This window comes from Onychostoma macrolepis, chromosome 07 (assembly GCF_012432095.1).
Source record: "Onychostoma macrolepis isolate SWU-2019 chromosome 07, ASM1243209v1, whole genome shotgun sequence".
Lineage (NCBI taxonomy): Eukaryota > Metazoa > Chordata > Actinopteri > Cypriniformes > Cyprinidae > Onychostoma > Onychostoma macrolepis.
This window is the reverse complement of record NC_081161.1, coordinates 4,511,145-4,526,583: the sequence shown is the minus strand read 5'-3', so window position 1 is coordinate 4,526,583 and position 15,439 is coordinate 4,511,145. Positions and strand designations below refer to the sequence as shown.

At 41.8% G+C, this 15,439-nt stretch overlaps 1 protein-coding gene across 1 annotated transcript; it reads right to left on the bottom strand.

The window, feature by feature from the left end:
• Positions 1-3,750: 3,750 nt before the first annotated feature.
• On the bottom strand, positions 3,751-6,937 carry LOC131544462 (2-5A-dependent ribonuclease-like). Its single transcript, XM_058782670.1, has 3 exons — positions 6,279-6,937; positions 6,047-6,147; positions 3,751-5,963 (listed from the first exon to the last, which is right to left on the bottom strand). Exons 1-3 carry the CDS (start codon positions 6,342-6,344, stop codon positions 5,825-5,827), a joined length of 306 nt encoding a protein of 101 aa, XP_058638653.1. The 5' UTR covers positions 6,345-6,937; the 3' UTR covers positions 3,751-5,824.
• Between the last annotated feature and the right edge of the window lie 8,502 nt (positions 6,938-15,439).

The window sequence follows — 15,439 nt, the reverse complement described above, 5'->3', positions numbered from 1 at the left end:
CTAAAAATACAAACTATACAAACTATACAAGTGCTTCAGATAAATACTGTACATGTGTGAAGAGAAACATTGTGAGTCAAGCAGCTGGCTGGGGAACAGTGCAGGATGATTTGTAGTGCATGAGCATGTAAACATACGTATATTACTGAGTCTTTTTTGGGATTGTATACACACAGCAGTGTGTGTGAAAAGTGACTAGTGCGTATAGAGGAGGAGAGTGTGCTACTACAGGTGGTTTGTACAGGCCCACTCACCTGTACGTAACACACTTCGATTGCACAAAAAAAGTTCCATAAGTTCTCTCTTTGATGTGGTAAGTTTGGGGGGGGGGGGGGTTAAGAGTTAAGAGCTCTCACAGCCTGGGGAAAAAAGCTGTTGAGCAGTCTGACAGAGCGAGCTCTGAATCTCCGGTACCTTCTACCTGATGGCAGGAGCTGGAAGAGGTTGTGAGAGGGGTGGGTGGGGTCCTTCACGATGCTGGTGGCCTTGCTGGAGCATCGTGCAAGGAAAATGTCCAGGATGGAGGGGAGAGGGGCACCGATGATCTTTGCAGCAGTGTTCACTGTCCGTTGTAGGGTCTTGCTGTCAGCAGAACTGCAGTTCCCATACCAGACAGTGATGCAGGTGGTCAGCACACTCTCAATGGTGCCCCTGTAAAAAGTGGTGAGGATGGGTGGAGGGAGACTTGCCCTTTTCAGCCGGTGGAGAAAGCGGAGGCGCTGTTGTCCCTTCTTGTTGAGCGACGTGACGTTGGTGGTCCAGGTGAGATCCTTTGTGATGTGCACCCCCAGGAATTTAGTGCTGCCGACTCTCTCCACGGTTGAGACGTCGAAGGTCAGTGGGGGGTGGTCAACAGAGTTTCTCCTGAAGTCCATCACAACCTCTTTCGTCTTACCCACATTGAGGGACAGGTTGTTAGCACCACACCATTCAGCCAGCTGTGCCACTTCCTCTCTGTAGTGCGTTGCGTCGTTGTTGCTGATGAGACCTACCACAGTTGTGTCATCAGCGAACTTGATGATGTGGTTGGAGCTGGACTTGGCAGTGAAGTCGTGGGTCAGCAGTGTGAAGAGCAGCGGGCTGAGCACACAGCCTTGTGGGGCACCTGTTCTCAGTGTGGTAGTGCTCGAGGTGTTGCGGCCGACACGGACTGACTGAGGTCTTGCAGTTAAAAAGTCCAGGATCCAATTACAGAGGGAGGTGTTAAGGCCCAGCAGGTTTAGTTTGTGGATGAGCTGTTGTGGGATTATTGTGTTGAATGCTGAGCTGAAGTCAATGAACAGCATTCTAACATAAGAGTCTTTCTGTTCCAGGTGAGTAAGAGCCAGGTGGAGAGTGGTGGATATTGCATCGTCCATGGAACGGTTTGGATGGTATAGAAACTGGAGTGGGTCCAGCGTGTTTGGGAGACTGGACTTGATGTGCTGCATGACTAACCTCTCAAAGCACTTCATCATGATTGGGGTCAGTGCAATGGGGCGATAGTCATTCAGACAGGACACAGGTGACTTCTTTGGTACTGGAATTATGGAGGTGGTTTTGAGACACGTAGGGACGACTGCCTGGCTCAGTGAGATGTTGAAGATGTCTGTTAGGACATCCGTCAGCTGTGCAGCACAGTCTTTCTGTACACGGCCAGGTATGTTGTCAGGGCCCCTAGCCTTTCGTGGGTTAATCCTGGATAGGGTCTTCCTTACATCGGCTGGAGAGAGACAGAGTACCTGTTCGTTTGGAGATGTGAGTAGTTTCTGTGCAGGTGTGTCGTTTTGTATCTCAAATCGTGAGTAGAAGTGGTTGAGTGCCTCTGGTAGGGATGTGTCATCGTCACTGGCCTGTGGCGGGGGCTTGTAGTCAGTAATGGTCTGAATGGCTTGCCACAGGGTCCAAGTGTCTCTGCTGTCTGTTAAGTGATTGTTGATTTTTTTAGCATACTGATGTTTTGCCTTCTTGATGCCATGAGACAGATTGGTTCTTGCTGTTTTGAGGGCTGCTTAATCTCCTGATCTGAATGCTTCATCTCTGGTCTTTAGCAGCCCACGAACCTCTGCTGTCATCCATGGCTTCTGGTTGGCACGTGTGGTGATGGTTTTGGTGACTGTTACATCATCTATGCACTTCTTGATGTAAGCAACATGATCTCACAGAATTCCGTGTAATGTTCACGGACTTAATTAACCTCCGACTGGGAGATTTATCGTCATCATTATTGTTCAGAACTGGGTAGGTTTAGGGTAGGGGTGGGGTCAGGTACTCCAATGAAAGTATAACTGCATCGGAGTCACTCTTTTTACGTGGTCCGATGCAGCGCTGGTGTTGAACCAGTGAATCCGTGCATGGACCACGACTGATGCCTTCTGTGAGCCCATCACGGAATTTTCGGCGATTCCGTGATGCCACCACAGATTCGGAGGTTAATTAAGTCCGTGAACATTACACGGAATTCTGTGAGATCATGTTGATGTAAGCAGTCACAGTTTCAGTGTACTCCTGCAGGTCGGTGTGGTTGTTGTAGGTGGCCGCCTCTTTAAACATGTTCCAGTCTGTGTCCTGGAAGCAGTCCTGCAGTGCTTAGGTGGCATTGTCTGGCCATACTGTGATCTGCTTTTGGACCGGTTTGACGAGTTTCAGAAGTGGTCTGTATGCTGGGATTAGCATAACAGAGATGTGGTCCGAGTACCCGAGGTGGGGGCGGGGTTCGGCTTTGTATGCGTTCTATTCTGTTGTGTAAACAAAGTCCAGTGTGTTGCTTCCCCTTGTTGCAAAGTTCACATGTTGGTAGAACTTTGGCAAAACTGTCTTTAAGCTTGCATGGTTGAAGTCACCGGCTATGATGAAAAAGCTGTCGTTGTTTGTCGTTCGCTGATGGCGCTGTACAGCTCGCGAAGTTTAACGTTTGCACATGGGGGAATATAAAATACAAATAAAATACAAATAAAAATTGACACACTGGTAGTCTGCTTTCTATATTTTCATAGTACTCTATGGATACAGATGAACTCCACGACAAACAATAATAAATATAACTGATAATCTTTTAAATGGATCCAGTAAAATTTACAGTGGTAAAACATATGCACTGATAATAAATATAGTCATATAGTAAACATATAGTAAAAGTGATATGTGATATTTAAAAATATAGTACAAATTGTAGTAAAGTGATAATAAAATAGTGAGTACAACAAGACAATAACATATAAGTGATATAATAATAGATTTATAATAGGTTTAGAATAGATTTCAGTTCTTGCTTTCCCTGAGAATAGAGTGTTTTAGTTGTAATTCTCCACTGGTTCCCTCAAGATTTTCCTATGGGTTTTTATAATGTTTTTTTTTTTTTTTTTACAAATAATGAATAAAATACGGTCTGTGAAAAACATAACTTGACACTACTTTTGCTCTACAATGCAAATTACACACATCCATGGTGAAAAGGCAAATTTTCAAGCAGTTAACAAAACACAAACACACACCCCTCTTTTTTTAAGAACTGGTTTCACAACAATATTAAATTGGTTAGTCAGTTATACAACAAAGGAGGAACACTCTTTTCTTATGATGAATTCCTTTTTTATTGTAAAATACCAATTACTCAGTTGTTATTGGTTCAATCTCTTCAGGTACTCACGTGTTATGTAGGGTTATTAATAAAGACCATTCTCCTGACTAAATCTTATATTGGTAAAATTCGTTTTTCATTAAATCCCAAGAGTAATAATAGAGCTATTCGTACTCTTTTCCAAAGAGAAATAGTTACTGTACCTTATGTTTTGTCTCATTGGACCTCTTTATTAAATGGAAAATTGATTTGCTGGAGAAAAGTGTGGTTGTTACTGCAGAAATATTATCTTATTAATAACATTAAAGAAGTTTCTTATAAGCTCATTCATAGATTTCATCCAGCAAATCATTTACAAAAAAAAAAAAAAAAAAAAACAACAAAAAAACAAATGTAAATTGTATTTTTAGCAATGAATATGAGGAAACTGGACTTGCACTTTCTTTTACTTAATTAGTTTACTTATACTGCCGACCAAATTTCACGTTCATAAGTGTAAATACTAATTTTGTTGCCTGAAATATATGTATACAAAAAAAAAAAAAAAAAATAGCCCAAAACCAGCCCAATGGTATTTCGAGGGAGGTCCCCTGGTAAAAATCGCATTGCAGGGGCTAAATATCACGTTATTGGTTTCGCTTCAAGTAGACCAATTCCGAGGGGGAAAAAAATCAGTTGATAGATGACAACGGTCAGCTATATTCCTTTTCAGAATTTTCCAGAAAATTTGATTTTGGGGCTTTGTTAAAAGAATATAAAATTGTATTTAATGCCATTCCTAGTGGTATAAAAACTCTCTTGAAAGGAGAGCAAACCTTTAATCGTGTTTCTATATATAGGCCTAACAATTCTATTTCAGTAGAAAGGATTTTGTTTGTTGAGGACAAATTTATTAACCGCTTTGTTCGAAATCATATCAACAGAAAATCTATTCCAGCGTCTTCTTTTTAAATGGATGGCATTGTACAGCGTTAATTGGAATGTTGCTTGGTCTCTTCCGCACAAATATTTATTAATAAACAAAATAAAAGAAGTCACATTTAAAACATTACATAGATTCTACCCTTGTAATAGTGTACTTAAGTATATGCAAAATATTGGGGGGAAAAAGTACTTTCTGTTATATAGAAGAGTCCATTGTACATCTTTTTTGTGAATGTGTTTGTTAATTTTTTTTTTGGAATGAGTTATGTATCTATCTCTCAGATAAAACAAATGTTAGAATATGTATCAACACTTTTAATATATTGTTAATCTTTTTATTATACTTGGCAAATGTTTTATTCACAAGTGTAAATTTTTGGGTAAGAACCCAGTACTGTCAATTTTTCTGGTTGACTATAATTCTTAAGTTTTGCCTTTTAATGGGCATTAAAAAAAAAAACCCATTTAGAAGTCAAAAATTGCTTTCAATGTTTAACCTGTTCTTCATCCCATCCAGTTTCTGAACAAGCTCAGACAGCAACCGACAAAACTAAAATATTTACATGGGATGCTGAAGTTGTGTATATATATATATTAAAAGCAAATTTGTAAAAAGCACACTGAAAAACATTTGTAGTAGGAATTACTTGAAAAAAAAACTAGGACAAAATTTTCCATGGTTTTACTACAAATAAAACCCAAAACAAGATGGTTATATAGTTAAACCATGGTAACCGCAAATTAATTATGATTTTGTGAAGCATAGTTTAACCGTGGTATTTGTAGTAAAACTGTGGTTATACAAATGGTAATCAATACAGTTACAAACATGGTCACTACACTTTTACTATATTAAAACCATGGTTAAGCTTTGTAAGGATCTTAACCAAGGTCTTTACTCACATCATGTTTTACAACAACTAAAAGGAATTAACTTCACAGTTTCTTCCAGTAAAAATGCGCTGCTTTTGGCGTCTTGCTGCAGGTTTAAAAATGAAGACTACAACAAGATTAAAAAGACTAGGCCCTCCTCAGTTCACCTGAAGAACCCCACTTAATGGGTTATATCCTTAACTTTAGCCCAGTTACGTGCAGAAAGTTAATAACAGCTTTTATTGTTTCATAGTCCTTAGTACTAAGAATTGCTTTCAGTAAAAAAAAAAAAAAAAAAAAAAAACCTGGATGTTTGTCAACCATTGCCAGCCCATAATTCAGTGCACAATGCCCCAGTCTTATAGTGACAACCACACTGTCCTTCCGTCCCAACCTTGCACTTGATGTGTGATTCACTGTTGGTTTTAATGAAAAATAATGTCTGTTCTTATTAAAAAATTACAACAATCAGATCTGTGGAGCTGAGCTGAAGAACTTTTTCAGACTCGGTCTGGAGTTCCATCCTCTCTCCTTCGCAAACCTGAACACACTCCCAAACAGATCAGGGAAGGAAGCCATCAGGTTGATGCTCTCTGCATCCTCTGGACTATGTAGAGATAAAAGACACCAAAAACATGGTCTGACAAAATAATACTAAACTGAGTAAATACTGTACATCATGTGACTCACTAATGCTCGTGTAGGTTGCGTATAAATCGCAGCAGACCCAGTGTGTTCTCAGGATAAGGTTTCTTCTTACCGTCTAACTTCTGGACAAGATTAGACGCCAACTGACAAAAGAAATATAGTAGCAAAAATAAAATTATTTTTCAAACCAAGATTATAGCAGGACATTAACTACATTTAAATGATTTGATTACATATTTATGTTTGAATATTTCTGCATGTAATTCAGACTCACTTTAGTTTTCCATTCAGAAAAGCTTTTCCCCTCTGTGTATTTCAAGAGTTTGAAGGAGCTCTTCATCCACGTCACGACAGTTCTCAACCTGTCAGGAACGAGACCGGGATCCAATGGCAGGTGAATAATACGAATTTATTGAAACAAAGAAAAAAGAAAAAAAAAAAAGCTCAGTCCCAAAAAATACGCCGAATGGCTTAACCCGCCAGTAAATAGTCCAATTGAACAGCGCGAAGATCAGACCGGCTTCAAAGCCAGCAGGGCAGAGCGGCGGCGAGAAGGTAATAGACAGCGGCCGCTGAAATCCAGAGGAGGCGCCGAGCGCGAGCAAAAGAGGATCGGAAGGGGTGATTGTGAAGGGACAGGCGCACGGGCAGAGAAAAGCCACGGCGGAGAGCCGACCAGAGTCCTAGAGCAGCCGGCAACAAAAACAAAACAAAACAAAACAAAACAAAACAAAAGGAGGAACAAAACAGGAGCGCCAGACCGACAGGACTAGAAAAATAAACAAAACGCGACCGGGTCAGAAACCACAACCGGCAGTAAGATAAACTGAACATCAGTATAATGCATACGGACTGACACCACACAGCAAACATGAGGGGTTTATAAAGGGGAGATAATGAGGACAAAATAGAGTGCAGGTGAGGAGGGAGAATTAGAACCCGGATAACAAGAGGGGCGGAGAAAACACCATGACAGCGGAGCACATGGCCAGCTGTCAAAACAAAAAGGCCATGTGCTCCAGGACAACAAAAGCAAGGCAGCCCCCACCGAGATCGCCACAGCCATATCACCCTGCAGCCCAAGACCGGTTGCTCATGGAAGCTAAGCAGGACTGAGCCTGGTCAGTACCTGGATGGGAGACCTCCTGGGAAAACTAGGTTGCTGTTGGAAGAGGTGTTAGTGAGACCAGCAGGAGGTGCTCACCCTGCAGTCTGTGTGGGTCCTAACGCCCCAGTATAGTGACGGGGACACTATACTGTAAAAAAGCACCGTCTTTCGGATGAGATGTTAAACCGAGGTCCTGACTCTCTGTGGTCATTAAAAATCCCATGACACTCATCATAAAGAGTAGGGGTGTAACCCCGGTGTCCTGGCCAAATTCCCTCCACTGGCCCTTGTCTATCATGGCTTCCCAATAATCCCCATCCACTTGATTGGCTCTATCTCTCTCTCCTTTCTACCTGTAGCTGGTGAGAAGAGTCCCCCCCACATGATTGTAAAGCGCTTTGGGTGTATTGCAATACACATTAAAGCGCTATATAAATGCCTCATTCATTCATTCATTCATTCAACCTCTTTCTGGTTCCCTATTTTTTTCAAATACTCCACTCTCCTGACAGGATTTCAAAAACAGTACAATCTCATCAGCTGATAAAAAAGATTATCAATACAATGCAATTTCCTCTTCATTTAAAATTAAATCCTACATTTCTAGTACCATAAGCAGTGCTGAACCTCTCTAGCTTGTACCAAAATTACAGAGATTAATAAGGTCAGGAGTTTGTTAATTTTACAGTGATATAAGTTTAATTGACAAATCAATTTAGTATTTTACCGTTCATCAGTCCAGAAGAAGGGGTGTGCGAGGGTTTGCTCCACAGTTGGTCTGTTGTTTGGATCTTCATTAATCATCCACTCGACGAGATCCTTCGCTACATCATCATCCAGATGCTGCAGAGAGTATCTTCCTCGTAAAATGTTGTACTCACAATCCACATCTTCACCGAATGGATGTTGTCCTTCAGAGAGAATGTAGTAGACTACCAATCAGGACATTCTGGGGTTTGATGTCTCGATGGAGCACTTTGGTTTTCTCATCGTGTAAAACCTGTAAACTGCAGAGAATTTCCTTCACCAGCTTCTTCAGAACCAAAGATCTCTCAGCGCTGTCGTCCGGTAAATGATCTTGGATATATTCCTCCAGTGTGTACTCACAAAGCTGAAGAACAAGGTATTCAAAATGTTTATCCTCTGCAAAGTCCACATATCTCACAATGGAGGGACTGTCAAGCTGTGGAAGTCGTAGAAATTCCTCCTCATTTCTCAGGACTTGGTAATTAGACTTAATCATTCGTTTCACAGCCACCTCAGTGCCGTCATGCTTCAAACCAAGATAAACTTGTGTTCCATTACTTCCTTTAGCGATCTGAAATTCATCACTGAGTACAAGAGTAAGGTTTCCCAGCCTATAGGTATTGTTAATATCCATGTTAGCTAGCTGCTCAAGCATAGACCTCTAACGATGGCTGGTCTGAAGCCACCTTCTTGGGATATTTGGGCTCTCATCAGGTTGTGTGAACGGCTGCACACTTGAATTTGATTCCTCAATGGATGTCACTACAGAGTCTGGATGCGGCTCCTCTTTATCTTGAAGCTCACCTTCTTGTGATCCAACCTCTTGCTGAATTTGTTTCTTCTTTTTCGTCTTCTTCTTCTTCTTCCTGGTTGTCAATAGAGCTGCAGTCTCCTCACATATACTATCCACTGCACTTGAACATCTCTGTCATCCATCTCTGTCTCTGCTTTAATAAGTGTCATCTCTGGGACAGGTGACAATCCACACAATGCTACAAGTTCAGGAGCAATATCATTTATATAGGCAAACAGTCCATAGGTCCAAACTCCAATTAGACTTGAATAATCAGGACGTGTGAGAGGCAATAGACTTTTGCATAACTTCTCATAGACAGAATGATTGAATCCCAATTTCTGCTCAGACGTCTTCTGCATCATGACATTGAGTATCTTTAGTATCAGATGATTGACTCTTTCTCCTTGTGTGTTTCCAGAGTGCTGAAGACTGTTTGTTAGAATTGGCACAAGATCACTGAATACCTGAGGAGAAACACTTTCACTGACACACAAAGCAGCATTTAAGCAGTTCAGTGCAATCAGACAGTGTTCCTGAGGGATTCTTGGGAAGCGTTTGATGAATCCCTCAATGTAAATGTCTGAACTCTTTGTATCTTTTAACCACTTGATGGCGCTCTGATGATACTGATCTGAACTTGGACCAATGACACCAAAATACACCTCAAACAAAATAATATGAATGAAAGGATCCTCTTGAAAGAAATGTTCCTTATAGATTCTGAAAATGTCTCTCTGATTTTTTGTTGGTACAGAACAAGAAAAAGAGAAAAATAGATGTACTTTCTGAAATACTTCACTCTGTGAAGATAATTGACGAATCATTCTCTCCACCTTTTTATCAAGCTCTGGATTCACCCTATAGTTGTCTTCAGGTGAAGCTCCAGCCTCTATTAGTGCTTTCACAATGTGTTCACAGTCATGATTAACAGCACATTGTAATGGAGTGAACAACTGTAATTGATATCCACCTGGGTCAGCTTTTGCTGCTAGTAATCTTTTCACGATACTCAGTGGAACTCCAGGTGTTAAAGCAGCATAATGTAGAGGAGTTCGTCCATTTGTTGAGGGTTTGTTTGGATCAGCCGACTGTTCAAGTAGATAAGAGCAGATTTCGTCATTTCTGCATATAACCGCTGCAGTTAATGGAGTAACATCATCATTCCAGTCTTCAGAAGGGTACAGTCCATTAATATCTTTTCCTCTTAATAATCTGCGAAGTCTCTGTGCCTTGTTGTCTATGATGCATTGTATTAGAGGATCTGTTTTTCTAGGTACTGCTGAAATTGAAAGTGAAATATGCACTGGGTTCTGGAATGCCATTGATGTTCATTAAAATCTGTGGGGAGATGTTAAACACCACTGCCATTATGAACATTTAATACATCTCAGTCATTAATGCTTCTTCAAGTAGTTTTCCAAGAAGAATTGGAACCACAAAACAATTAACAAGACAGCAAAAAAGTAAACAGTAATTAACAAAAATGCAAGAACATTGTTGGCTAATAAATATTAATTAAAATATTTTTGTCAACATTTCTGTTAAAATCTACATCCAGTTAATTGACCCTTTTCTATGTCATTGTAGTTTCATTGTGTTCACCTGTCTACCTAAGACTCTAGCAATATGTAATTCATTATAAATATGTAACTGATTGTGGAACATTTTGATCAATGTGAAACCGTTTCGATTTCATTTAAAATGAAAGCCTGCCACATCATTCAGGATCAGGAATCATGGAATAATATTTTTGTTTCTCCAGGTTTAAGAGAATTAAACGGACATGTTGCATAAGTGGTCACAACTGTGTTCTGTTGTAACTTGTCTCTTATGAAATAGCTCACATCTATTCAGAAAAGCTGAAATAAAAACTAATAAATCAAGTATTATTAAGAAACCGTACTCAAGTAGCCTATAACAACAGCAAATAAAAATAATTATACTTACAGACAATCGTTTCTACCTTTTTAAATGTAATGGTGTTACAAAAACTCCCCAAGCTCTTCAGATTTGCATGAAAATGCAACAATACACCCTTCCTTGTTCTTACACCTGCCACACCTGCCAGAACATGTGATTTACTACAGAGTAAGGAGGGGGCCCTTGATTGGCTGTGGAGTAGACTGAATGGTCATCGGGAGCAGCTGGGGCCATATTCACAAAACATTTTATCTTACCAGTACGAGTTCTCCTAAACAGCAGTGAACATTCTTAGGTATTAGTAACATTACTGTAGTAATATTATTACTGTTGTTGTTTTGTTAAAGAAACCATAAAACCATGGTAACTGTCACGAATCCGGTTCGTGGCCTTCCGTCCGACTGCCACAAGAGGTTGCTTATCCATCATATTGACTCTCACACCACACAAGTCAAGTCACCTTTATTTAGATTAGATTAGATTAGATTCAACTTTATTGTCATTACACAAGTACAGGTACAGGGCAACGAAATGCAGTTTAGGTCTAACCAGAAGTGCAATAGCAGCAAGTGCAGTATATACAATGGTTGAATAAGTGCAGGACAAGGATATGTACTGAATATATGTATAAATATATATAGAAAGATGGTTATTAATATAAACAGAATTTACAGGTGAATATGTATAGTGAATAAATATACAGAATTTACAGGTGAATATGTATAGTGAATAAATATACAGATGGCTATTACTATAAACAGAATTTACAGGTGATATGTACTATCAATATAATATATATACAGATGACTATTACTATAAACAAGGTGTAAAAGTGCAGTGGAAGTGATTGCATATTACAATTAGACATACGGTGCAAAATGTTAATGTAAACATTGATAATGTAAACAACAGTCGGCAGTGCAAATGAGCATAGTCCAATTTAGGTATGGTAGTGCAAGATACAAAAGTAAACAGTTGTTACTGTAATAAAAATTTACATTCAGTAGTGCAAATAAGGCAGATGTGAGGTAGGAGAGAAGAGTTAATAATATATGAGGAAGTGGATCAACGGGGGTTAGAGTTCAGTAAAGAGACAGCTCTGGGGAAGAAACTGTTCTTTAGTCTGCTGGTCCTGGTCCGGAGGCACCTGAAACGCCACCGGAGGGCAGGAGAGAAAACAGTCTGTGGGCTGGGTGAGAGGAGTCCTTAAGGATGCTGCGAGCTCGATGCAGACAGCGTTTCCTCTGGATGTGTTCGATGGCAGGTAGTGGAGTCCCTGTGATGCGCTGGGCAGTTTTCACCACCCGCTGTAGTGCCTTGCGCTCCGCAACAGAGCAGCTCCCATACCATACTGTGACACAGTTGGTCAGGATGCTTTCTATTGCGCAGCGATAGAAGTTCACCAGGATAGCAGAGGAGAGCTGATTCTTCCTCAATGTCCTCAGAAAGAAGAGGCGCTGGTGAGCCTTCTTGACCAGGCTGGAGGTGTTGGTTTTCCACAACATGTCCGCCGAGATGTGGATCCCCAGGAACTTGAAACTGGAGACACGCTCAACAGCCATTCCATTGATGTGGATGGTGTCGTGTGTGCCTCTTGACTCCTTCCTGAAGTCCACGATGAGCTCCTTCGTTTTGGTGGTGTTGAGGAGCAGGTTATTTTCAGTGCACCATGTGGCCAGGTGCTGGATCTCCTCCCTATAGGCAGTCTCATCGTTGTTATTGATGAGGCCAATCACCGTGGTGTCGTCTGCAAACTTGACGATGGAATTAGATCCATACACAGGCTTGCAGTCGGAGGTGAAGAGGGAGTAGAGAAATGGGCTTAGCACACAGCCCTGTGGTACACCAGTGTTAAGTGTGATGGATGTGGAGCAGGTGAATCCTGATCGAACATTCTGGGGTCTGTTGGTCAGGAAGTCCAAAATCCAGTTACACATTGAGGTATTGATGCCCAGGTCTCCAAGTTTGGCTATTAACTTGGTTGGGATGACAGTGTTGAATGCTGAGCTGAAGTCAACAAACAGCATACGTGCATAAGTGTTCTTATTGTCCAGGTGAGTGAGCACAGAGTGCAGTGCCATGGAAACTGCGTCCTCTGTGCTCCTATTGCTACGGTAGGCAAACTGGTGTGAGTCCAATGTGGATGGTAGAGAGTCTTTTAGGTGTTCCAGGACCAGCCGCTCAAAGCACTTCATGACGATGGGTGTGAGTGCTACAGGGCGGTAGTCATTAGGGCACCTCGGACTAGAGTGTTTTGGCACTGGCACAATGGAAGTGCATTTAAAGCATGTTGGTACGGCTGCTTGGGCAAGAGACAGGTTGAAAATGTCTGTAAAACCCCAGCGAGCTGCTCCGCACATGCCCTGAGAACACGACCAGGGATGTTGTCTGGTCCAGCAGCCTTGTGCGCTGATCCGCTCAGTGCCTTGCAGACATCTGTGGAGGAGAGTATGATTGGTGGGTAGTCAGCTGAGGGATTGAGCTTGGTGGCAGTTTCTCTGTTGTCTCTTTCAAAGCGAGCATAAAAGTAATTTAGCTCGTTCAGGAAGTTGACATCAGTGGCTGCGGGGGTGGAGTGGGTGGGTTTGTAGTCACTGATGGCCTGAATGCCCTGCCACATGCGTCGAGGGTCAGAGTTGGAAAAGTGTCCCTCTATCTTTAGCTTGTAGCAGTGCTTGGCCTTTTGATGCCCCTCTTCAGGTTTGCTCTGGATGTGCTGTAGGCTTGTGCATCTCCTGATCTGAAGGCAGTGTTGCGTGACTTCAACAGGAGTCGCACTTCCTTGTTCATCCAAGGCTTCTGATTTGGATATGTGGTGATCTGTTTCTGGGTTGTAACACTGTCAATGGTGATATTGATATGATCCAATACAGAGGAGGTGTAAGAGTCAATGTCTGTGTGAGCGCCACTGGTGGCTTGAGAAGCAAACATACTCCAGTCTGTGTGTAGAAACCTTTCCTGGAGTGTGGAATCTGCCCCCGCAGGCCACACCTTGATGGTCTTCACTGATGGCTTCACACGGTTGATGAGGGGTGCATATTTGGGGTGAGGAACAAAGAAAGGTGATCTGACTGTCCCAGGTGGGGGAGGGTGTCGCAACGTAGCTCCAGCCATGTTTGTGTAAACATGGTCTAAGGTTTTGTTTCCTCTGGTGTGACAGGAAACATGCTGGTGAAACTTGGGTAGCACTGACTTTAAGTTTGAGTGATTAAAGTCACCTGCAACAATAAAAGCCGCTTCCGGGTGATCAGTCTGTTGTTTACTGATGGCTGCGTGAAGTTCTTTCATAGCAAGCTTGGCATCAGCATCCGGGGGAATATAGGCTGCAGTTATAATGGTGGAAGTGAACTCCGCGGTAGATAAAGCGGTCTACATTTAACCATGAGAAACTCAAGGTTAGCTGAACAATGACTCCCAACAATAGCAGAGTTTGTGCACCAAGCTTTGTTAATGTAAATGCACAATCCACCACCTCTGGTCTTACCGAGCCATCTAATGTTCTATCCGCCCGGAGTGTGTGGCGTCCCGCTAGCTCAATAGTGGTGTCCGGTATTCCGCTGTTTAACCAGGTTTCCGTGAAGATTAGGACGTTACAGTTCAAAAGTTTCTTGCTGTGTGTGATGCTGAGTCGAATCTCCTCCATTTTGTTCACTAGCGACCGTACATTGGCAAGGAAAATGCTGGGTAAAGAGAGCCGGTGTGGTGTTAGCCTTAGCTTAGCTCTTAGTCCTCCGCGCTTCCCCCGCCTTTGTTTACGATCTCGACGCCGCCTGCGAGCACTTCCGCCCGGCCGGGTAGGGTGCATAGCCTCGGGTGTCCTAGCGATCTCAGGAAGGAGTCGAAGATTGTCCATAAAAGTGTCGGAAATTCGCAAACCGATATCCAAAAGCTCACAACGGGTGTACGATGTAAAGGCACAACTGTTCTGCACGAACAGGCCCGAGATGAGTAAGAAAAATACCGCAAAATTGCAAAATCTGGAGAGACCCAGAGCCTCGCGATGTACTCGCGCCGCCATCTTGGGTTAATCTAATTAATTTATATAGCGATTTTAACAATACAGATTGTGTCAAAGCACTTAACAGTATCAAATTGGAGGACAGAGTGTCAGTAATGTATAATGATAAGATTAAACACTCAATTTTCAGTTAAAGGCATTTCATTATTGAATTCAGAGATGTCATTGTCTAGCTCAGTTTAGTTTAAATAGTATCTGTGCAATCAAAGCGGCGATAATTGCTAGAAACTAAGTGTCCCCAACTGAGCAAGCCAGAGGTGACAGCGGCAAGGAACCAAAACTCCCTCTGTGACAGAATGGAGAAAAAAAACCTTGGGAGAAACCAGGTTCAGTCGGGGGTCAGTTCTCCTCTGGCCAGACGAAACCCGCAGTTCAAAAGTTTATATTTCTGTTTTTATTTTGTTGCAATTTCTAACAATAATAGTATTATGTAGTTAGGTATTTTATTATATTTTTAGTTATTTTTAGATTTATTGTATTTTAATCGAGGTCTTCACTGGGGATATGTCTCTGGGGCTCATCTGGGTGTCCTGGTCTCCGCTGAAGATCAGGGCTGTAGACATCATCTCTTGGTGCTGATCCACCATCTGATCGGATACGGACTGAGAAACAGAATAGGAAAGAAACAGACAAATATTAGCGTAGATGCCAATCTACTTACGATGTAACGAGTACATCGTGTGTTATGGGGAGTGTTCCCGGTTCCGGTTGATCTAACTAATGCAGCCTAACAATCCTTTAACGGATTTGAATAATAGAAGCGTATTAGTGTGTTATGTGTACGCCAGGATAAAGAGATAGGTCTTTAATCTAGATTTAAACTGACAGAGTGTGTCTGCCTCCCGA